The sequence below is a fragment of the Ananas comosus genome, linkage group 1 (genome assembly GCF_001540865.1).
Source record: "Ananas comosus cultivar F153 linkage group 1, ASM154086v1, whole genome shotgun sequence".
NCBI lineage: Eukaryota > Viridiplantae > Streptophyta > Magnoliopsida > Poales > Bromeliaceae > Ananas > Ananas comosus.
Genome location: NC_033621.1, coordinates 16,766,906 through 16,790,008, shown reverse-complemented (window position 1 = coordinate 16,790,008; position 23,103 = coordinate 16,766,906). Strand labels below are relative to the sequence as shown.

Sequence of the window (23,103 nt, the reverse complement as noted above, 5' to 3'; positions counted from 1 at the left end):
ATACCCATTTCTAGGGTTTGTATACAAAAATCATGATCAAAAGGGAATTAGTAAGCAACTAACCTCAAGAGAAGCTCCCAACCACCCTAGAAATCAGCTAGGGTTGAGCTCCTACCCTTCTACAAGCTCCAAACACCAAGCCCAAACTTCTCCCATGGAGGAAAAGCCACCAAAATGCAAAAAGAGAGCAAAAGGAGAGTTTAATCTTCAAAAATCCAACATAAATCAAAGGGAAACAAAGAGGGAGAAAAGAGAGCTCCCTTACCTTGCTCTCCCTGCCTCCAAGCTCAGGGAACACCAAAGGGGGCGTGGGGTATGTTATAGAGTTGCAACAATGCAAAAACACCCCTGCAGTTCGAACTGTTCGAAAACTGCCAAAGTGTACCGGTACACGGGAAAGTGTACCGGTACACATCCTACGAAAATGCAAACCCGAGGCTCGGATTCGAAATTCGCCGCAAGTGTACCGGTACAACCATCAGAAGTGTACCGGTACAAAATGTGTACCGGTACAGCCATCGACCTGTCACCGGTTACACCTCGTGCAGAATGCAATCCGAGGGTAGGCTAAGTCCAACTCTTTAGTGACCTTAGCGCTACATAAAATACTACAATTCTCGGGATTCGAACCATAGGTCGGAATACTATCAACGACCCACCAGAAAATCTGGTAAAGCTCAGGACACAGTCCAAACACTCGAACCTCGCAATTTGCAAAGGTCCAGTGTGTTACAGTTTTGATCTCTTTCTCCTTCTCCTTCTTGCTTTTGTGGGTTTTCCACCATTGGAGAAGCTTGGGGCCTTGATTGGAGCTTGTTTGAGGATCAACCTTCAACCCTAGAGGACTTTGGAGCTTGGTTTGAAACTTCTAAGAGGTTAGTAACTAGATCCTTTCCTTTAGATCTAGTTTGTGGTGATTCTTTTGATGGAAACCCTAGATTTTGAAAATTAGGGTTAGATTTGGGGATTTTCGTTTTGAGGGTTTTGGAACCCAATTGATGGGTTTAGAACCTTTGTTTAGGTTAGATTGAAAGGACTCTAACTCCCATTTGGAGATCGAGAGAGCTTCCGTCGCCATCGGTGAGTTTTCCTTAACCCTAGCTTGAGAAGCTTAATGATTGAGCTAATGGCTCTTCGTTTCGTTCGAGTGACCCTACTTTGATGTTTCTAGGGTACTAGGAAGCTTGTGGATACCTTCGTTCGGCGAAACGAAGAAGACGATTTTGTTGGGTTTGACTTCGTGGAAATGGGGCAAAATGGCCCCTATGCTCTTAATACTTGTTGTAAAGTATTTTTGAATGCATTTCTATACTAAATAGAATTTATATGAATTTTAGAACACTTAAAATGCATGTGCTATGTATCATGAAAATTGTACTCTATATAGTAGAGCTAAATGTGTAGGCAGCATGCATACGATAAAGTGTTTGTTTGTGCAAGTTGAGAACATATCTCTTAGGAAGAATATGACTTGGAACATGTACCTTGGAACACAGTTGCCATGCTTGACATAGAGAACAAAGTGTCAAAAAGGGGCACTTGGAATTAGTAAACTATGAAAATGCAACTTAGAGACATGATGATAGGCCATTGTACATCTACTATATTCCGTGTTAGAGACATGATGACATAGAGATAGGCCATTGAGATACTTGATATATTCCATATTTTAGACATGAGGACTTGGTGCTTGAGACAGATCATTGCTTGCTTGCCATTGTGCTCATTCGCACATGCTTGTGAGGGTCGCTCCCTACAAGCCGGCACTCCGGAGATAGCCATCGCGACATATGCTCGCTCGTGCGGGATTGGGCGCCGAAGTGGGTTGCCGTGGGGGAGGTTCATCTCTAGAGTGGGGATGTTGACTACCACGGGGCCATTAGGCACGGCGCAGGCCAGACAGCCTTCGGGTGGGTCTTATATGATTGGGACTTAGTGACAGAACATGCTATGTGAACTTTAAAACTATTAAAGTGGACTTGGACTAGAATAGTAAACAATGACATCTTTATTATTATTGCATTGAGGACATCGCATTGGTTGCACACCTATGGGTATTCATGTGTACACATCCATGTACATTTATGTTATAGTTGCTTATTATTATGCCTATCATGCTAAGTAGAGACATCTGGTTATAGCAAGTTATACTTTTACTTACCTTTCGATTATTGCTTTTATAGCTACTGACCACTTTCTTTGTAGCTTTGGGCCTTGTGGTGCATTCACTGAAGTCAGTAATTGCCCACTGAGAACTATTTTTAATAGTTCTCATGCCATCTTTTTTGTGGTTTCTTTCAGAGTCTTCTGCACCGGCGGAGGCACGGGATCGCGGCAAGGAGATCGCATAGCTAGCTAGCGAGGAGCGGTTCTTTGCCTAGGTGGTTTGCTCTTTCTTTTTGTAGTTGAGAGAGTGAGAGATTTTGTATCCATGTATAGAGACCACCTATGTATCTACTTTTAGCACTTGTATTTGGGATTTTCTTTGTATTACTTTATGCTTTTATTAGTGAATTCCAGCTTTATGCTCCTTTCTCTATTGTAGAACTTAGTATTATATCATGCTTTGATACTCCTAGTTGTCTTTTATTACCGCTTTATTTATTGTTGTTTTTAGACGCCTTATATGTTTTAGACGTATGGGGGGTCTGGGCACGCGCCGGGCGGGCTTCCGCTGGGTCCCGGGGCGTGACAGAGTATTAGAGAGAGATATTTTCCTCTATCTCTCTCACTCCCTCAGCCTCTCTCTCTCTCCCTCTGTTCGTGCAAGGGAGAAAAGAAGGAAAAGATAAAGAAAGAAAGAAAAGGAAAGGAAAGAAGGAAAAAGAGAAAGAAGAAGATGGAGAGGAAGGAGAAGAAGATCTAGAAGGAAATCTTCACCCTCTCCTTCATCCTTCTTGAGCCATTGGAGCTCTCTCAAGAGGTAAGTTTCATGGCTTCTTGTAATAGTTCCTTGTAGATGGGTTTTTAAATCCTAGAAATGGATTTAAAGGAAACCTAGCATGCCTCTAAGATGATTTCACCACATTTCATAGATCGATTTGGTGGTTTTGATGTTGAGGGCATTCTAAGGCATCCATGGGGGTTTTTGTAAATAGATGAGTTCGATCTCATTTGTCCCTTCGTAAACCTAATTGGTAGGTAACGAAACACGTTGGCGAAGTCGGTTCGGCAATCCGACAAGCCGTTGCGAAGATATTGAAGAAACGGGCACTCGGAGCTTCATTTTCGCCTTGGAGGCCGAGGCGATGTCCATAAATCGTGAAATCGAGTCCCGAGCACCGTAGCGGCAAGGCGAAGATCGCTAGCACTTGAAACGGCGAAGCGGCGCGCTCTTGGGGAGCAACTGTGAGATCGGGCCCAAACGGGTGCCGAGTGCCGCGGGAGGCCGATTGCAAGTGTCGATGAGCAATCGGAACGCGTGTTAAGGTAGATTGTGCTTACCGAAGCGACTAGATCGCCCTTTATGTCTTAGCAATGTATCTCCATGTTGATGCATGTGCATGTAGACAAGGACAAGAAATGCATGATGAATGATAATGCATAAAGTAAGGCTAAGTAAAGAATGCATAGTAAGTAGCCAGCATGATAGCATGACATGTAAATAATGCTAGCTAATGTAAAGAATGCATACTAATAGTAATGCATAGATGGAAATGCTAAATTGAATGCATGATGAATAAAGATGCATAGAGTAAATGCCAAGTAGAAAGCATGAGTTAGTAGCTCTAGTGTGAGTAGAGTTGATTGGACAACTAGGTTGTCAAGTAGATCGAGTGGCATCTAACCTAGTGCTAAAGAACATAGGTTAAACAAGTGAACCTAGAGTCGAACAATCTAGGTGTGTGGCATCGAACCTAGTGTTAGTAAACCTAGGTCGAACTAGTAAACCTAGAAGTGGACAACTAGGCCAAGATGACAAGAACCTAGCAAGTGTATCTAGGTTAAGTGACGTGGACATAGAACCTAAAGTATTGGAACCTAGGTTGATGAGTATAGTGGTATAGCCACTAGGATGAGATAGGTCGAAAGTATAGGGTTGGCTATGGACCCTCGACCTGTGAAAAGTGGATTCCGGAATCCCATGACTTGTGATGACCCTGGTAGAAGCTAGGGCGTTTGTGCGACGACTTCGCCGCCGAGCTTGGTACCGAGGGAGGATTGGGGGCGATCACATGGAGATCATCGCCTGGGGCTTGAACCATTGTCGTGGCATTGTGCGACGATTTCGCCGCCAGGATAGTTAAGCCATTTGAGGATCAGACCGCTAGCGCAGACTGAATCCATGCTGGGTAAGTACGATGTGGGTGCCTCCAGGTGGCTGAGTCTGACATGTACCGTTGTTGGGTGTGGTGCGATCCGTTCGCCGCCAGACTGTGTGTTAGGACTCGAGCTCACGCTGGGTAAGTGCAACGCGATCACCACCAGATGGTCAAGTCGTGCGACTTGAGCCGAGCTTAGCATGTGCGACGACTTCGCCGCTAGGGGGCTGAAACAGAGAGGGCGGTAGGCTGATGAGCAGCCAGTGCGCGGGCTATCCGCGAATGATTGACTCGAAGCCGAGTCGTGTGGTTAGCATCGATAGGGCAGAGGAACCCTTATGAGCTAGAGATAGAGGCTTGAGCTAAGGTAATAGAGACCTTAGAAGCCAGTGGACTGAGTTGAGATCCTAAGGTAATGGAGATCTTAGAGTAAAGTTGTAAGCTAAGAGTAGCTAAGTAAAGTGTAGAATCTATGGATCTACTAGATGTCGCATAGAGTTACATGACTTTCATATCGCATATTGTGAGGCATGGCATGTATTTCAATTGAATATATATATATCTGTTGTATATTGTTGAACTAACATGTTGCAGCGCCTCTTCGGACCTATCGGTCGAGCTTTTCCCTTGGGTGGCCGTACCCACTGGGAACCATGGAGTTGGTTCTCACCCCACGTGGTTTTGGGGTTTTCGGGTTGTACGTGTGCAGCGCGGTGGCGCGAGGGGAGGGCGTAGCTCAGTAGATAGCGCCCCACCACAGAGACCGAGGTAGCAGTACCCTGAGGCAGTCTAGCTTAGGGGGCTAGAAGACAAGAAAAAAAAATGTATCAAATTTGTAAATTTAATGACGTAATAATGTGATTGTAATTGGGAGTAAAAATGTAAACTGAACTGAGATGTACTAAGTGAATGCTTGTAATAGCAAGTAGATTATGTATTTGATACTTCCTTTGCAATCTGGATTGATATCCGTTCCTAGTTGGAACATTTGTTGATTGTTTGGATTGTGACGCCTTGGACGTACTGGGGAGACTCTGTCCACGTACAAAGGAATCCCCGGTCCGTTCGGCGGTCTGTTAGCGGCGCCGCCGTCCGGTCCAAATTGGCGGTTGGTCGCGGGGTGTGACACCTAGGTTCTCAAACCTCTAGTGTCATATACACTACATTAATGCCACTCGTCATTATTCAATGTTTGGATGCCACTCGTATGTCCTTTAACATTCACAATACTTTCTATGTCATCAATACCCCCCCTTCGGGTTCATCTCTCTTCTTTCGCATCATAGGATCCACGTTCCGACCCAATCCTCACCTATCTAAGTTACTAAGCGTTCCAAGTACACTAGGTTATCAATTAGAAAGTATAAGGAATGGAGCTACTATGCAATCCTACAATGCAACATGAAGAGATGAAATCAAATGCAATCTAAGACATGGAAAGGAGTCCGAAAGCTTCGGGATGGCACCCCCCACCTTTTATCGATGTAGAGGTTTCGGAAATCTCTCTCGGCGAGCTTTACGAAAAGGCTTTAGCCTTCCTCGTCCGAATCAACACTAGCCCGGCCCGATTTTGCAGAGAACTTCACGTCGGCTCGCCGAACGCCAAAATCGACTTCGTCCTCGCGTTTCGTGACCTAACAATAGGGTTTCCAAGGCTTCAAATGAGATCAATCTCATATTTTCACAAAAACCCCCATTTTGGAGCCCTAGGTTTGCACCTATAGCAAACCACCAATAAATCCCTAGGTTTCTTGGGATTGATCTATTTAGAAGCAAGCTTAGGGTTCATTTGACCCATTCCAAAGCATAAAAACCCAAAAACCCAAGTTTTACAAGCTAGGGTTTGTAGCTTACCTCTTGAGCTACACCAATGGAGAAGAGAGAAAGAGAGGAAGATGCTCCAAGCCTTCTCTATCTTGTTCTCCTCCTTCTTCTTCTTCTTCTCCTCCTTCTTCTTCTTCTCTTTCTTCTTCTCCTTCTCTTTTGTTCTTTCCTTTCTAGAGAGAGAGAGAGGGAGCAAGAGAGTGTAAGAGAGAGAGAAAATGAGAGGGTGTGAGGGAGAGAGAGGGCCTAGCCCACTCTAATAAAGGCCATTTTGCATTTAGACCCCTCAACTTTTCCTCCATTGCACAGCCTTCACTGGGCTGTTTTCGCCCAGAGGGACCGGTCCCTGGTCGGGGAGACCGGTCCCCGAGAGCTCTCTCTGCAGTCTGGGGACTTTTCGCGTTCGGGAACCGGTCCTCACCTTAGGGACCGGTCCCTGGGAGACCGGTCTCTCCTAAGAGACCGGTTCCCGAACGGGGAACCTTCAGGACTTAGCCAAATTTTAGCTTTCCTTCGCGGGTGTCGCGCACGGGGACCGGTCCCCTCAGCCAGGGACCGGTCGCATCGACCTCCCCCGCGACCATCAGCTAGGGGACCGGTCCTTCCCTCCAGGGACCTATCCCCGAGAGCAAAAACCTGTTGAGTCCAGATTTTGCCTATTTGCTCTCGCGGACTCAACTCCAAAGCACTTTTTGTGTTTTGGGTATTCTTAACTCCCACAAAGGGTATTCTCTCGACGATCAGTCGATCCTGGATGAAGTACAATCCTCGGATTTCGAGAATTCACTTCCTTACAGCATTTTTTCCTTGGCTTTTGCAATTTGCGAAGGCAAAAATGGTACAAGTTGGCGTTGGTTTTTACATAACTTGGGAAATTATGTTATACACAATCGACCGGTTTGTTTTATATCCGATAGATTTAGTGGCTTAAAGAAAATAGTGGCTGAGTTATATCCCACTCGACAGGGGCATGCACACCGGTGGTGTCTTCGACACATGAAAGCAAATATGGCTAAGCGGTTTAAAAATGATTCATTATTAGACAAATTCTACTGTATCGGCAGTGCTCCAACATCGGTACAATATTATAAACTGAAAGATGAGTTACTCGCGCTAGATCAAGATGCTTGGAAGTGGGTCGATGAGCTCGAAGTATACAAAGAGTATTGGGCGTGGGCATTTGATAGAGGTCGACGCTTCGGGTTGATGACTACAAATATGTCCGAGAGTTTAAATGGGGTACTTAAGGAAATTCGTGCTCTCCCAGTAACGGCATTTGTCGCGGAAACTTTTTATAAACTTAAAAGTTATTTTGTAAAGCGTCGTGAAAATGGTGAAAGTATGACGGCCACGTTAGCACCTAAAATACAAAGTCGGATTACGATGACTATGGTGACGGCGCGGGGACACATTGTATATCGATTTGGGCCTAATGAGTTTGAAGTCCAAACAGGACACTCTAATTACAATGTTACCCTTAATGGAACACAAGCGGATTGTGATTGCGNCCCCTGGTATTGAGGTTGACCGTTTACCGGTGTTACAGGATTTTGTAACACTCGTGTCATTACAGGCGCTTGTATGCCTGCTATCGGCTGCTCATTCCGAGTTAATAATTGCCCTATTCGGGTAATATTCTCGTTAGAGGCCGTGATTGTGGCCAACACCGTATCTAGCCGTGCAGTACTAGCATGGCTATTTTGGTCCAAAACTTGTAGGACCCGAGTCATTTGCCCAAGCGCCTGAGCCAAACTAGGCTCTTGTTGGCCAGATTGACCACTAGTCTCACCCTCGGCAGGTAAGACTGCTTGGCGTTCTGTAATATTTTCTGAATTAGTGGGCTGTTCGCTCCGAGAACTTCTAGGAACGGCCCTATTACGTAGATTCATGGCATTATCATCAGCCATTATCTTAAAACAAAAATAGTTTTACCTTAAATGAGTCCCACTAGGCGTGTTAAAAATTGTTGGTGCTGAAAATCTCCGATCCTCGACCTGGTCAAAGGTCCTCCTCGGGGAGCGTGTTGGGATGGAAACGGCTCTTGATACTGACCCTCGAAATTTGCGCCCTTCAATCGATCAAGCAATTCTGCTGATGAGGGATCGGATCAGCCGGGTTCAAAACTCTACACTAAATTCGGTTCGGCTGGATGAGCCGAATGTACGGGCAAAGCAAGAACTGAAGTCGGCCGAGGAGCCGAATGACTATAGAACAAAGGAATGGATCGGCTTGAAGAGCCGAATGCCTTTATATTCACTGATAAGAAGTACAGGGGTCGAGTATGCCGGATGGCATGCAGACTCGGTTGATCTACTTAAAACTACTCCTAGGAAGAACATTAAATGCGAGAAAGAGAAAATTACAAGTAGACTACTCCTAAAATATGCAGAAAATTGCGAGGACTTAAGGGTGGTCTTTTGTTCACAGGAAAAAGACCCCTTTTTAGGGCGTTATTGACCTATTTATAGATCTTCCCTTGTGATCAGTTATTATTTGTGCATGATCGGCCACTACTCCTGATTCTCCATACCACTTTCAGCCCACTTTCAGACGATCGGAACCGCTTGCGGCAAGATTGATGCTTTTGGAGGGAATACCGGTGTCCTATCTGTCCGCGCCTAATTGGCTCAACAGGTTGGTATATTGCCGAGAAGATTCGCCATCTAGTCGTAGGTTGGATCTTCTCGGTACCTTCACGACAAGACTANTCAACGCGCTTTTTGATAATATGTTACTAATTATAAATTATTTAAAATTACAGATGGCAGATCTAGATGAGGCGGGACCAGTTGATGAGTCCGTCCTGACAGAGCAGCATCTCCATAGGTCTTCATTTATCACGACTGAGGTGAGAGCCAAAATTATTGTTTTAAATATTTTCTTTAGTATTGGTTTGAATATAAATGTTGTTCTAACATATTTTTTTCACTGTAGGGATATCGCGGGGTGCAGTTCATAGAGCATGGCCGCAAATTAAACAAGTGGGAGCTTGATCATCCAGCAGTGCTAGATTTGCTATGACAGTCTGGATTTTATTATATTTCTCGACTTAGGCGTCTACAGCTGGATCAGACATTATTAGGAGCTTTGATCGAGCGATGGAGACGGGAGACCCAGACATTTCACTTCCGCCATGGTGAGATGACGATTACACTTCAGGATGTGGCGGTTATTTCGGGTCTTCGTGTCGATGGAGCGCCGGTCACTGGGACTACAGTGTATCCGTGGCCAAATATTTGTCAGGCGCTTTTAGGGGTTGTGCCGGATGACATCCGAGCTGGGCAGATTAGATTAGATTGGATATACCAGTAGTTTCATCATCTACATTTGGATGCTCCGGCTGGATTAGTTGCAGCCACTGCACGTGCATATATATTATATCAGATTGGCTGTAGTCTATTTCCAAACCCCACCGGATATAGGGTTCATCTTAAGTGGCTGCCACTTATAGCAGATTTTGATGCATGCGGTTCCGACGTGCCCAGAGGCCAGAGGCGAATCCGTTCACGGTCCTACAGACCAACACCATTCGAAGGTGGATGGCCCGCCCCGCCTGGAATAGGAATCTTTGACTGGGCTCGGCGCTTTAGCCTGGGGTGCAGCAGCACTGGCCTATCTATATCGAGCTTTAGGATCGGCTGCATTAAAAGGAAAGGTCGAATGCTGTTGCTTTGCGACATTAGTACAGGTATTATGAGTAATATATAATAATTGTTATATAAAGTTTCTCCTATTTAAGTTCAACAGTTTAAATTATTGTCATTTATTTATAGATTTGGGCTTGGGACCATCTACATGTCGGCCGACCTACTAGCGTTGGAGCTGTTGCCGACATGGCTGATTGCCCTATGGGTTGCCGGTATGACATATAAAATTGATTTGGAGTTGGCGGCCGTAGTATTCGCATTAAAGCTATGGCGCCACTATCTTTATGGCGAGCGATGTGAAGTATACACGGATCACAAGAGCTTAAAGTACCTATTTACTCAGAAGGAGTTAAACTTGAGGCAGCGCAGATGGTTGGAGCTACTCAAGGATTATGATCTGACGATCCTTTACCACCCAGGCAAGGCTAACGTGGTGGCGGATGCGCTGAGTAGGAAATCGATGGAAAACTTAGCGATGCATGTGGTGACTCAACCGCAGTTGATCGAGCAGATGAAGCGGTTGGAGTTGGAGATAGTGACTCCTGACACACCCTTGAGGTTGATGACATTAGTAGTGCAACCTACCTTGTTGGACAGAATCAAAGAGAAGCAAGTTTCCGATTTGGAATTGCGAAAGATTAGAGGAAAAATGGTTGATGGTTGCACCGGCGATTTCCTTGTGGACGACCGAGGGTTGATGCGCTTTCGAGGACGACTATGTGTTCCGGCGGTTCGGGAATTAAAGAACGATATTCTTTCAAGAAGCGCCACGAGCCCGCCCTATTGCGCGTACAAATCCGGTGGCACAGAAATGATATAAGGCACTTAAAATTGCTCAGTTGGTGGGCCGGGATGAAAAGGACGTTGGCGGATTTGTACGCCTCAGTTGATCTAACTTGCCTAACAAGTAAAGGCTGAGCCACGGTATCCCTGCGTGAAAACTTCAGAGTATTTAGCCTATTCCCGTGTGGAAGTGTGGCAGAAGATCACATGGCGATTTTGTGACAGGGATTGCACGTCACAGGCGGGCGCATGAACGTATATATGGGTAGATTCGTGGCATAGTCGTTTGACGAGTCGGCGCCTTATTTACCTAATTCATACGCTTAGAACCGCGAGAGAAGCTCGCAACAATTTGTACTAGATGATATTGATGCCGACTATATCATGGAGTGCTACAGCGTTGTATCTGATCGCCGACACACGCTTCATTCCACTTTTTGGATGGAGTCCTACAGGATGCCTTACGGCCACGATTGGATTTCAGTACCTCCGATTCCACCGCAGGAGTGATGGCGTCGAGCGCACTATTCAGACTTTAGAGAATATGTCCGTGCTTGTGGATAGACTTCCAGGGCAGATGGTCGCCCAGCATCTACCTATAGCGGAGTTTGCTTATAAACAACGTTATCAAGCAAGCATCAAGATGCGCGCTCTTCGAAGCACTTTAAGTGGACGGAAGGTTAGATTCGCCACTTCATTGAGATGTTGAAGTCACGAGAGATTGGCTTTTAGGCCCTGATGTGCTCCAGGAAGCTGAGGACAAGGTTTCGAAATGCTCGGGAGCCCACTTTTGACGTGCGCAGAGTAGACAGAGGAGAGCTACGCGATCGAGCGACGGCGAGACTTGGAGTTCCAAGTTGGAGACCATGTTTTTTGAAGGTCTTCGCCGACATAGAGCGAATCCAGAGATTCGCGATTCGGGAAAGTTGAGGCCCCGTCTTTCATTGGACCGTATGAGATCGTGTCGAGGTGTGGGGTCGAGTAGGCATATCGACTTGCTCTACCATCGAACTATCCGGCGTGCCACAAGTCTTCCATGTATCGCGTCCTTCGTAGACATTCAAGATCCAGCTCATGTTTTGGGAACTATACAGGGAGCGCGCGAGGAATCTGAGCTTTCGAGGAGAACCGTGAAGATTTTTGGCTCAGCGAAGGTTGAAGAGAGATACGGAATCGGGACATCCGTATGTAAACGGTTCTATTGGAGCAACCACGAGGAGCGAGAGGCCACGTGGCGAGTGGAGAGCGCTTTGCTGGGGCGCTACCCTCACCTTTTTTCAGGAGGAGTCTTGAGGTACGTCGATTTGAGTTTCGCGCGAACGAAACTCCTTTTTAGGAGGTGGCTGATGTAATCACTGGATCTTAGCAAATGCACAGATTCGAGTGTTTGATCTGTGTTTGGAATTCCCATGTTTTGGAGGGTCGGTTGATAGTGTTCCGACCCTGTCACGCATCCCGAGGATGTTGAAGTGGACTTGCGTCACCAAAATTCAAAATCGGAATTTTTTGACAGCTTCGGGCAGCCTGCAAGCAGGGTTGTACCGGAACAAGATTGGCCTTTGTACCGGATACAAGGGTTGATGGTTGTACCGGTACAGCATCGAGCTTGTACCGGTACAGAGCCTGCAGACCGCGCGACCCGAGCTCGGGTTTGCAATTCGTCGCCTTGTACCGGTACAAGAGCCGTGTACCGCGTACAGGAGGCAGTTTCATGCCAGTTTGAACTGCAGGGGGTTTTCCGCGTTTGTGCCTAATCTATTTAGCACCCACGCCCCTTAGGGCACCTCCTGAGCTCAGAGCACAGGGAGGAGAAGGTAGGGCACCCTCCCCTTCATTTCTTTGGGTTTGGTCCCTCTCTTTTGGGTTTTTCTTGGATTAACCTCTCTCTTTTTCCCTTTTTGGTGCTTTTCCTCCATGGTTGAAGCCAAGAGCTTGGGATTGGAGCTTTGTGGAGGGAAGATCTTGGGACTTAGAGCTTTTAGAGCTTGATTTAAAGTTTCTAAGAGGTAAGCTTCTTGTTCTTTCCCTCTATTTAGGGGTTTTATTGGTTGAATGGTATTGAAACCCTAGATTGTGATATTAGGGTTTGTTTTGGGTATTTTGAATCTAGGGCTTTTAAAGCTAGATTGAGTGGATTAGAGGCTTCCATTGGGTTAGATTGGATGAACTTTAGCCATCTTTTGGAGCATTGGAGAGGGTTTTTGCACTAGAGGTGAGTTCTCTCCACCTATGCTTGAATAGCTTAATGTTTGGGTAATTGGTTGTTCGTATGGTTCGTGTGACGCATGTTCTTGTACCTCTAGGATACTAGGAGGCTATTGGACATCTTCGTTGGAGCAAACGAAGGGTTTCGTTTACCATCGGTGGGTTTGGCTTCATAAAAATGGGCGAAACGGCCCCTAAGCATTCTAAACTCTTTGTCTACTATTTTTGAATGCATATCTATGCTAAGTAGTATTTATGGAAATTTTTGAACCCCTGAAATACATGTGTTATGTATAAGAAAATCTTCACTCTATATAGTAGAGCATTCTGGGTATTGTTGCATGCATTCGGGTAGAGCTCTCTCTAGTCATTTGGAAACACGCTCTATATGCTTAAAATGGTTCAGTTATGTAATTATGAACATTTGGGATGAACTTGAACTTAGTGAATGAAAGTGTCATAAAGGGGCACTTAGACTAGTACTTATGAGACTATCGTATTGAGACATAGAATTAGACCACTTGAACATCTATTATCCCATGTTGTAGACATGACGACATAGGGATAGGCCTATGTGAGATTGGTGACATATTCCATGTTATTAGACATGAGGACTTGGTACTTGTGACAGATCGTTTGACTACTTGCCATTGTGCTCATTCGCACATGCTTGTGAGGGTCGCTCCCTACAAGCCGGCACTCCGGAGATAGCCATCGCGATTCATATTCGCCGTGCGGGATTGGGCGCCGAAGTGGATTGCCGTGGGGTACTATAGAGATGAATCATATTTATCGTATTCATAATTTCGTTGACACGTACTTCATTTTCAGAGGTTGATAGTATTACAGGTGTTACGCTTTATCATTTCAGGGCAACAATGATAAGATCAGTACAGGTTCATCATGTGATTCAGTAGTACTTATGAGCTTCAGTTTAGACTTCTCTGGGTGGGCTTCCGACAGATACCGGGACTCTGGGTGGGCATCCGACAGACCGGCCACGGCTCGGATTACCGGGGCACCATCAGTATTAGGGGTGGGATCCCTACTCGGACCNCACGGGATCGCGGCAAGGGTGTCGCGTAGCTAGCTCGCGGAGAGTTCTTTTGCCTAGGTGGTTTACTCCTCCATTTTATATTTTGAGAGAGTGTGAGGCTTTTGTACCCTGTATAGAGAGACCACCGTGTACTCCTTTTAGCACTTGTTATGGGATCCCTATTGTACTTACTTTATATTTTATTTAGTGGATTTACAGTTTTAACTTTATTCCTTGTTGTAGCATTTAGACTTTTTTTTTATGCTCTGATACTACTAGACGTCTTGTATTATTGCTTTTATTATTGTTGTTTTTAGACGCCTTATATGTTGTAGACATATGGCGGGTCTGGGCACGCGCCGGGCGGGCTTCCGCTGGGTCCCGGGGCGTGACATATCTATGCCACAAACCCGGGCTGTTGGGCGGGGGATTTGCTGAGAAGGCGGTGTATGGTTTACGCCAAGATAAGGCGGTAAACGATTCACCGCCTTTACTGTCTTTAGATAAGACGGTGGACGATTCACCGGCTTATCTATGACACGAACCCAGCTGAGAAGGCGGTGAATGGTTTACGCCTAGATAAGGCGGTAGACGATTCACCGCCTTTGTTAAGGCGGTAAACGAGTCACCATCTTCTTAGGCACCCTAAGCTACGCGGGAAATTGCTGAGAAGGCGGTGATACGCGGGGAATTGCTGAGAAGGCGGTGAATGGTCCACGCCTAGAGAAGACGGTGAACCATTCACCGTCTTCAAGAGGTTAGACTAAAGACGATGAACGAGTCACCGTCTTTGTAAGAAATGCTGATGTGGCGGCTGAGGTGGCGAGAGGAGGGTTAGTTTCACAAATAAAAGTTTCATAGGGTTATTTTGTCAATTACGAAATTTTAGAGGGTTATTTTCAAAAAAAGTTCGAGAATAACACTGATTTTTTTTTTTTTTTTCAAAAGCTAACTAATATCAATAATGGGATAGGATAGTTGTAAGATGTACCACCCAAGATGAGGGTTATTTTCAAAAAAAGTTCGAGAAGGACTTTTTTCAAAAATAACCCTGTGAAAGTTCATATTTGCCAAACTAACCCCGTGAAATTTTTATTTGTAAAACTAACCCTCCTTTCGCCACGTGGGCGCCACGTCAGGGATTCCTCAAAAAGGCGGTGAATCGTTCACCGTCTTTGTAATTTATTGTAAAAGCGGTGAATGGTTCACCGTCTTTAGAAGACGGTAAACCATTCACCGCCTTTAGTGCAAAATTTCCCTTTCCGCCTTTTTCCCTTTTCGCTCTCTCACGTTCGCCTTTTCTGTGCCCTCGAGAAGACGGGGAACGATTCACCGTCTTATCAAGGACACCATATTATGGACTTGAAAAGATTTGCGCAGTGTAGTGATTTGTACTAAAGACGGTGAATGGTTCACCGTCTTATGAAGACGGTGAATCATTCACCGCCTTCACAACAAATATCAAAGACGGTGAACGATTCACCGTCTTTTTGAGGAATCTCTGACGTGGCGCTCACGTGGCGAAAGGAGGGTTAGTTTCACAAATAAAAATTTTACAGGATTAGTTTGGCAAATACGAAATTTTACAGGGTTATTTTCGAAAAAAGTCCGCTCAAAATAATTCTACAGAAACTGGACCGGACCCTTTCTTGTTCAACCCGCCGTCAACTTCCATCGCACAAGCCGCACACGCGCGCGCACATAGAAGGGAGAGAGAAAGAGGGGGGGAGAGAGAGAGAGGAGCGAGCGGGAGGGAGAGATGCATTGGGTGAAAGCCGATTCCTCCGATTTCCGAGGAAATCCACCCCACGCTCGAAGGTGCCGCTTCCATCACCCCTAAAACCTCCTCTTTTTTTTTCTTCTTTCTCGGTTTTCTTTTTTCCTTGCCGGTCCGTTCTGCGTTGCTTGGCTACTAGCTAGCTCAGGTGCTGAATTTGGTAATCTGAATTCGGTGACCGCAGTGGGCACGCCGCCGTGGACATCGGCAAATCCAAGGTGGTCGTGTTCGGCGGCTTCGCCGACAAGAGGTTCCTCGACGATATCACCGTCTACGACATCGGTAATCGCGGATTTCTCCTATTGATATTTGATAGTCCCCCGGCCGTACCTCATTGTATTTTTTAGCAACATTTTGGTTTATTACATCGCTTCTTCGAGCAGTTCTCTGGTTGATCTCGTTAAGTTTTTTTTTTTTTTTTTTTTTTTTTTTTTTTTTTTTTTTTTTTTTTTTTTTTTTTTAATCGTTTTTGTGTGCAAAATAAGATAGCTTATTAGATCACTTCCGCGAACAATTCTCAGCATGATCTCACCAAAGTTTTCGGTCCTACCGCCGAGTGTAGTGAGTGCTGTTTGACTAACTGCGGTCAGAGCAGAACTATATATCGTGAGAAAAACTAATTTAAACTACCTCAAAGACCTCATTCTTCATCAGAATTATAAGCACCGAATTAGAGCTTTTATTTTTGACGCTCGGAATCTTGTTTATACTCCCAGCTGCACCGAATTAGAGCTTCAAATTCTTCACGAGGCTGCTGCTGCTGCTGAAGGCAGTAGTAGAAGAAGGGCCAAACAGAACATTAACTGCTTTCAGTGCGCAAGATAGTTGGGTCACTATTCTTTTTTTTTTTTCCTTTATGCTCTTGAACCATATTAACCTAAATCTGAAGTGATAATTTTTCAATTCTTTCTTCTTGTGATGGATTTGATGATATTGCTCTGCCAAGTGCAATACTGTAACTTAATCTCTGTCTCTACGAGGGGCAATGTTGGTAAATTCTTTTGTTTCAAGTATTTCTTTCCCTCAATAAATACCATCTAGGTTGCTTCTAGCAGGGATCCAAAAGGAAAAGGGCACGTGAAGTTCGAAACAATGTTGTTTCAAATTACTAAAGCATGTACTAGTCTAAGTACTTTCAGCTACAAAGCATCACGTAGGGGATATTATGATTCAGCTTGCTCTAATAATATACTCTGTATCCGTAGAGATCTCCAATAGTCGACTGATGAAATCCTCTCCTTGGATCTGAACTTCCAACTTTGATGATTGGAGAACACGATTTTACAAAAGGCTAAAATTAAACTGAAATCAGCGGCAAGAGGCATAGCTGTAAACTCTTGGAAGAAGCACTGAGGAAAAGTATTGGTCAAAATTTTATGTATTCAACTCTTACTCAGATTTGTCCTATAATCAAATAGCTAACTTCTTTGTCATAGCTAACAACAAAAATTTCATTTTACTACATACTGTTTTTTTCATTTTATATCATTTCATGTTCGAATACCTTGCTATGAAGCTTTATTTAAATTCTGGTAAGGAATTTTGGTGTTTCGATTTATTACTAAATCACAACTTATACAAGTAGCTAGTTCACATATATATTGCCTTTTCCTAATACTTATTTTAATAATTATTGCTTTCTTATATTTACCATTTACAGTGTACTTTCTAAAGTATGAAGTCAAGGATTAATTTCGAGCACCCCTCCAACCATATACGCACTATGTTTATATGCACCATGTTGTACCTTGTCTACCTTCGTTTCACAGTTGTCCGTTAGAATGCTATTGAGCCTTGAGGCATATTTCTCTATAGAGTGCGGCCTATGCCATGAAAGCCCTAAATCCGTAACTATGTCATCAACTTTTGGACTGTCATCCTTGATAGGAAATCTTTTAAGTGATTGCCTGTTGTTCATACTGCAGAAAATAAGTTGTGGTATGCTCCTGAGTGTACGGGTAGTGGAACCGATGGACAAGTGGGTCCAAGTCCAAGAGCATTCCATATTGCTGTTGCAATTGACTGTAACATGTTCATCTTTGGTGGCCGTTCTGGTAGTAAGAGGTCCACATTCTTGCATCTTTCTGCTGCTTCTAGTCATTGCAGCAATGGTTTTTTTTTTTCTTTGATATTTGCTGAATGATATTTGTTTATTAGGTTGGGTGACTTTTGGATGCTTGATACTGGTGAGTTTGTCTACTCTTTCTATGTTTGTTGGATGTTATAGAAATCCTGTTAATTAATTTTCTATCTGATTTATCATGTGCAACTGAAATTTCATATGATTGCTGTTTATTATCTGGATATAAAATCTTGCTTTGGTTTGTTTTGGTGTCATTATATTTTTCCCTTTTTCATTTTTGGGCGCATGAAACTCTACTTGCAGAATATGACGCCTTTCATCCCCTTTTCTAAAATTGTAGATTTCTTCACTCTAATTCTTTGCCTGGCAATGCTTTTCTTGTCTCTTGCTCCTATTAAAGACCCAGCTTTTGGTCTTTTGTCATGATCATCTGTTCTTCTATTAATGCTCATTGTTATAGTACAACTCATTGATTGTGGCGTATCAACTTTAATATTGTTTTTTGATTCGAAAATTATGCTTGATTATATAATTAGCTGTCATTGCATATTGAGGTTGTCACGCCCCGACACCGCCAATTTGGACAGTTCGGGCTCGCAATAGACTCGCCGAATGGACAGAGTCTCCCCTCTCCGTCCAAGGCGTAGCAAAGTCCGTGCATTAATATCCAATCAGGAAAGATCAACACTACATATTTGCACGAGGGCATATCAAAGAACGAGAGAATTTAAATTATCTATTACAACATTTGAGCATTCACAATTTGGAACATTCAACAAGTTACATCCTTTCATATATACTATTGTAGTGACCTACCCGTTGCGGCAGGTAGACACTGTTAAAGTAAAAATTTACAAAGAATAAAATGTCACAAAAAAATATATAAAGACCACATTATAGATAAAATACCTTTAAAAAAACTAAATTATGATAAGAAAAAATTAATTATTCCAAAAGAACTAATCAACGATTTTCAAAAGAAGTCACATATCAAGCAAAACTTACCGATTATAATAGCTTTTACTATTTCACAACACAATCATCAAATAGAAATCATATAACAATTATTGCACATCAAAAGAGCATCAAATTGCAAGAGCTCATGGATAGTAAAGCAAAATTTACTAAAAGTGACAAAGAAAAAAGATAAAAAACTTAAAAGAAATATTAAGCATGCACTCAGAAAAGACTCTATTATCTATCACAAAGCTGCCAGGGCTCAACAGAGAAGGATGTCCACATTTAACCAGATCGGTGAAGACATGAATATCACCCAAATATGAGCTCAGGTGCCTTCTATATAATTATTTATGAAAGGAGCTATTATAGGCCCAAAGTGGCCATAGTACCCCTCAACTTTTCAAAATTTATTTAATAGTCCTTAGGTTCATGGCCCCCTCAATTTTTCAAAATTTGCTTAATAGCCCGTAGATAATAAAGAATTATAGAATGAATTTGTAGCAAATCTCAAAGTATACATGACTATCTTCTAAAAAATTCCTTGATGCCTATATAGAGTTCTCCATCTTCTTATTTATTTTATCGATGAAAATGTACTAAGAACCTTCTAACTTTTAGATATTAGGTAGTTTGAAATAAGCTCCTCAACTTTTTAAATTTTGTTTATTGCATTCCTAATTTTTAGATGACCTATTTTGTTTAACTGAATAAAATATTATATTAATATTAATAGTTCTGTTAGCTAATAGTTATTGATTGCTATAATTTTTTTTACTTAAAAGTTATAAAATCAAACGATTGGATAATATAAAAATAGGTAAATTTGTTGGTACACACTTAAAGATGAAGGTGTACATAAGAAAGTGAGTAAATAAGAAATAGTATACAAAGACGCATTATAGACCAAAGACTCACAGGAAAGCTAATATATGATAGCAAAGGATCAATTACTCCAAGATATCCAATCAATCTTGTTAAGAGAAGACACATATCATGTAAATCAATTATTACAATAGCTTTCACAACACAGCCATCAAACAAAAATCACATAGCAAAATTTACTACACATGAAGAAAGAATACAAAAGAGTAAGAAGTAAGAAAGAATAGTAAGCATGAATGAAAAAAGTTTCAGTAGTCATTGTTTACATTAATCAAACTTCAATTGTCGACAATAATGACTTTGGATCTTTATCCAGTTCTAGTGTTTTTGAGTCCAATTCAAAACTCAGAAGTAGTGGTCTTGATATATTTGAACTTAGAGACCATATTGGCAAAGATTAGAACATCTTATTGTGTATCATTCATTGATTGCAGAAACTAATGTGGTAGAGTGAATAATTGCTTGAAATATATTCACCATTATATGGAGACAACACAGATATGATACAAACAATCATAAAAAGTTGGGGGATCTTATTAAAATGTTTACAAAGCAAGCTAGAATGTTAGTTCCCTACTCATACAACACAAAATTAGAAGGTAGAAACATACAGATCTTGCTTAAACTACATTGCATCTTGAAATGGTACCTATACTTTAGTGTTGTCTTTCTCTTTCTACATCGGCAAACCTTGAAATCATCGAAAATTATATATAACTATCCAACCCATGAATTTGAAGGATGAAGTTGCACACACCAAAGATTATCAAAATAAGATCAAAATCACAATTAACAGAAAAGAATGTGCCCTGTGTACCTTGAAGCAATTAGGTTAGAGATTACTCAATTGTCTTAAATTCATATAGCATGACTTACATTCTTGGCATATTCTATGACATTTTCACTTGAAAATGTTGTGAATAACCAACAATTTGAAGCTTTTTACCCTAGTTGCAGACTCCTGATAAGAAAAAAAATATGAGAAAGTACATTAGATTAGATCAATGATGTGAGTCCTATATAGGCATGTTCTTTTTCTCTATTTGATTACAAAACATTTACTAAATTACATTGAAATCATCAAAATGTTCCTAGGCCACCAATCTCAAAATATTGGAGAGTTAGGTTCACATTTCTCCAAAATTATGTGCTTTCTTTATCAAAAACAACGGTATAATCAAACCACCAACAAAAGTTGACCAACTCTTCTCAAAACTTTTAAAAAAGGAATATTATAAAATCAAGAAAAATCTCTTTGGTTAGTAATGTTAATTTTCAAACTACTAATGATAAACCAACAATAAAACATATATATTGAAACGAAAATAGATGTATAGATATATAAAGACTAATCAACATTAGAAAATACTAACTTGAGGCTTCCATCCTAGTTGATCTGATCACAAAAAATGGTTGCATTCAATACTTGATTGTCAATAGCAAACCTTATTGCAGCACTATTGACTCCAAAGTGGCTAAACATATATAATATTTGAGCAACAAAAAAAAAAGAATAACATCATACAATCTTACTATAGCAACAAAAAGTGAAAAATCTTGCAATTAGAAGTTTCTACTTGTGGGACTTAGCATCAATAAAAAACAAAATAGAATCACTCAAATGGAAGTAAGGCTTAGACTTTCTTACATAAATTATATACTCGTCATGCCAAGTAGAAAAGAATGTGTTTTTACATCATCATGTAAAACATACTTTTGTAAATTTGCAATAATTGCTAGTGTTTGGCATAGAGCCGACCGTTTTGCAATAAATACCTTGAAAAAGATTAAAAAAAATTATGAAATTAAAAAAACTTGTATAAAGTTGAGCATATTATAAAGATTTGAGAGATATTAAGAAAAGATGGTGGATTTGGCATTTCATCAAACAGATAAAGGGCAAAAACAAATATTAAAATTAGCAAGATGAACTTCCTAGTAAGTTCAACAAAAATGGTGACATGAAAGTATCTATGTGACAGAGTGTCTATAGGAAATTATACCAAACTCTTAATAGACATTGATATAGGATGAAAACTGGCAAAATTAGATAATCGAAGTTGCATTGTATCATTATAACATCCAAAATGTCAAAACAAATATAATTAGTAGAAACAACGGATTCTCAACAAAGATAAAAAAATTGCATTAGAAAGAAAAGGATAATAAAACAATCACATTTTTTATCCAACAGATATATAAATAACTATCAAAAATGAACCAAATAAGAGGAGATTTAAAAGATGTAAACATATTTGCTGGTGTTTGAGAGAAAACGTGAAAGAACACTCAAAGTGGCATTTGTTCAAACAACTGAAGGGTGTGGGTCAACTTGGAGGCAAAGGCTGAAGATAGTGAAGCTTCACAAAGCTTTAGAGCAATGGTGATAGAGTGCGTTCAAGGTAGGCTGCCATAGCTATAGGAGGTAGAGAAAGAGAGTAGCTATAACAAAAGATGAATGATGAAAAGAAAAGAAAAAAGAAATTGAATCCTACCCGATCAGAATATACCTCACCAATCTGAGCATTCTCCACAAATCTCTGATCTACAGGTTACATTTTGGGGAATTGGACTGTTTTCACCTCCCTATGGTGACCACGTGACAGATGGCTGTGGGAACCACCGCGGCCTCCTTCTTCGTTGCCCACGAATTCGAAGTTAAAGTTGAAGCATCGACATATTCTAAGAATATTGTAGCACAACCCATCGGATTCAACAAATTCCGAAAGTTGCTACAACGAAGGAGAATAAAGTGCCGTAAACGGAATCGACGAGTACGGGAAGCCCTTCGGATTCAACAGATTTCAAAAACTGATGTGGCGAAGGAGAACGAAGAGCCGCAGATGGAAGTGACGGGGAGGAAAAACGGATTGGCTTTGCACCAAACCCTATTTTCCATCTGGAAGGGGCGAACACCGAGAGTTGGAGTGACACCCAAGGGGGAAACGGTTTAATGTGGTTTACATTAAAGCGGTTCATGTAAATAGGGAAGATTTATTGGTTCATTTGAAGGAAAAGAGATAAATACAATGACAGGTGGGTCCCACCTTTCCTAATTTAAGTTAAATTATACTGACAGGTAGGTCCTACATCCCAAAAGTTAAGAAAATTTAGCCACGTGGACAAAAGATATGGGGTTTAATATAAGTTACTAGATTATAACTTATGTCTATTACATACAAAATTTCCATCACAAATACATCATATTCACCCAAAATGTTATGTGTCTTTTACTATTAATAAGGAAAACAGACCTAGCCTCGGTGGTCCCACTACCTAGGGCTCAATGTCCTTGCCACGATCCTTGATGAATCCGCTCGTGCTCGGCTCTGCAAAATAGGGGGTGAGAATTAAAAGAAGTTCCCAGTGGGTTCTGCTTTCAATCTTGTCGATTTTCCCACTAGATCTAATAAGGCATATAGATATAGAAACAGTAAACACCTACAAAAATGAAAGTAGACAATATAGACATCTACCTCTACCCAATGTACATTATGCAACGAATTCTATCTACTATGCCTTTACAACCTCATCATAGTCAAACTCACACTACATGCAACATGCATAGAATACAAGATACTGAACATGACCTGTCTCTCTTTACCTTGACCCAATTGCATTGGCTCTCCCGTAGGTCGAGCCAC

General features: G+C 42.0%; 1 protein-coding gene across 5 annotated transcripts in view; it reads left to right on the top strand.

Moving 5' to 3' along the window:
* LOC109709894 (adagio protein 3) overlaps positions 15,432-23,103 on the top strand; it is a 29,271-nt gene continuing 21,599 nt past the window's right edge. For 2 of the 5 annotated variants that reach the window (XM_020232274.1, XM_020232280.1), the window contains exons 1-4: positions 15,432-15,575; positions 15,719-15,816; positions 17,460-17,598; positions 17,692-17,720. In XM_020232274.1, the coding sequence (XP_020087863.1) occupies positions 15,517-15,575; positions 15,719-15,816; positions 17,460-17,598; positions 17,692-17,720 (325 nt within the window). In that variant the 5' untranslated portion in view covers positions 15,432-15,516. The remainder of the gene's footprint in view (positions 15,576-15,718; positions 15,817-17,459; positions 17,599-17,691; positions 17,721-23,103) is intronic. The other 3 variants (XM_020232266.1, XM_020232296.1, XM_020232288.1) reach the window with 3 other exon arrangements.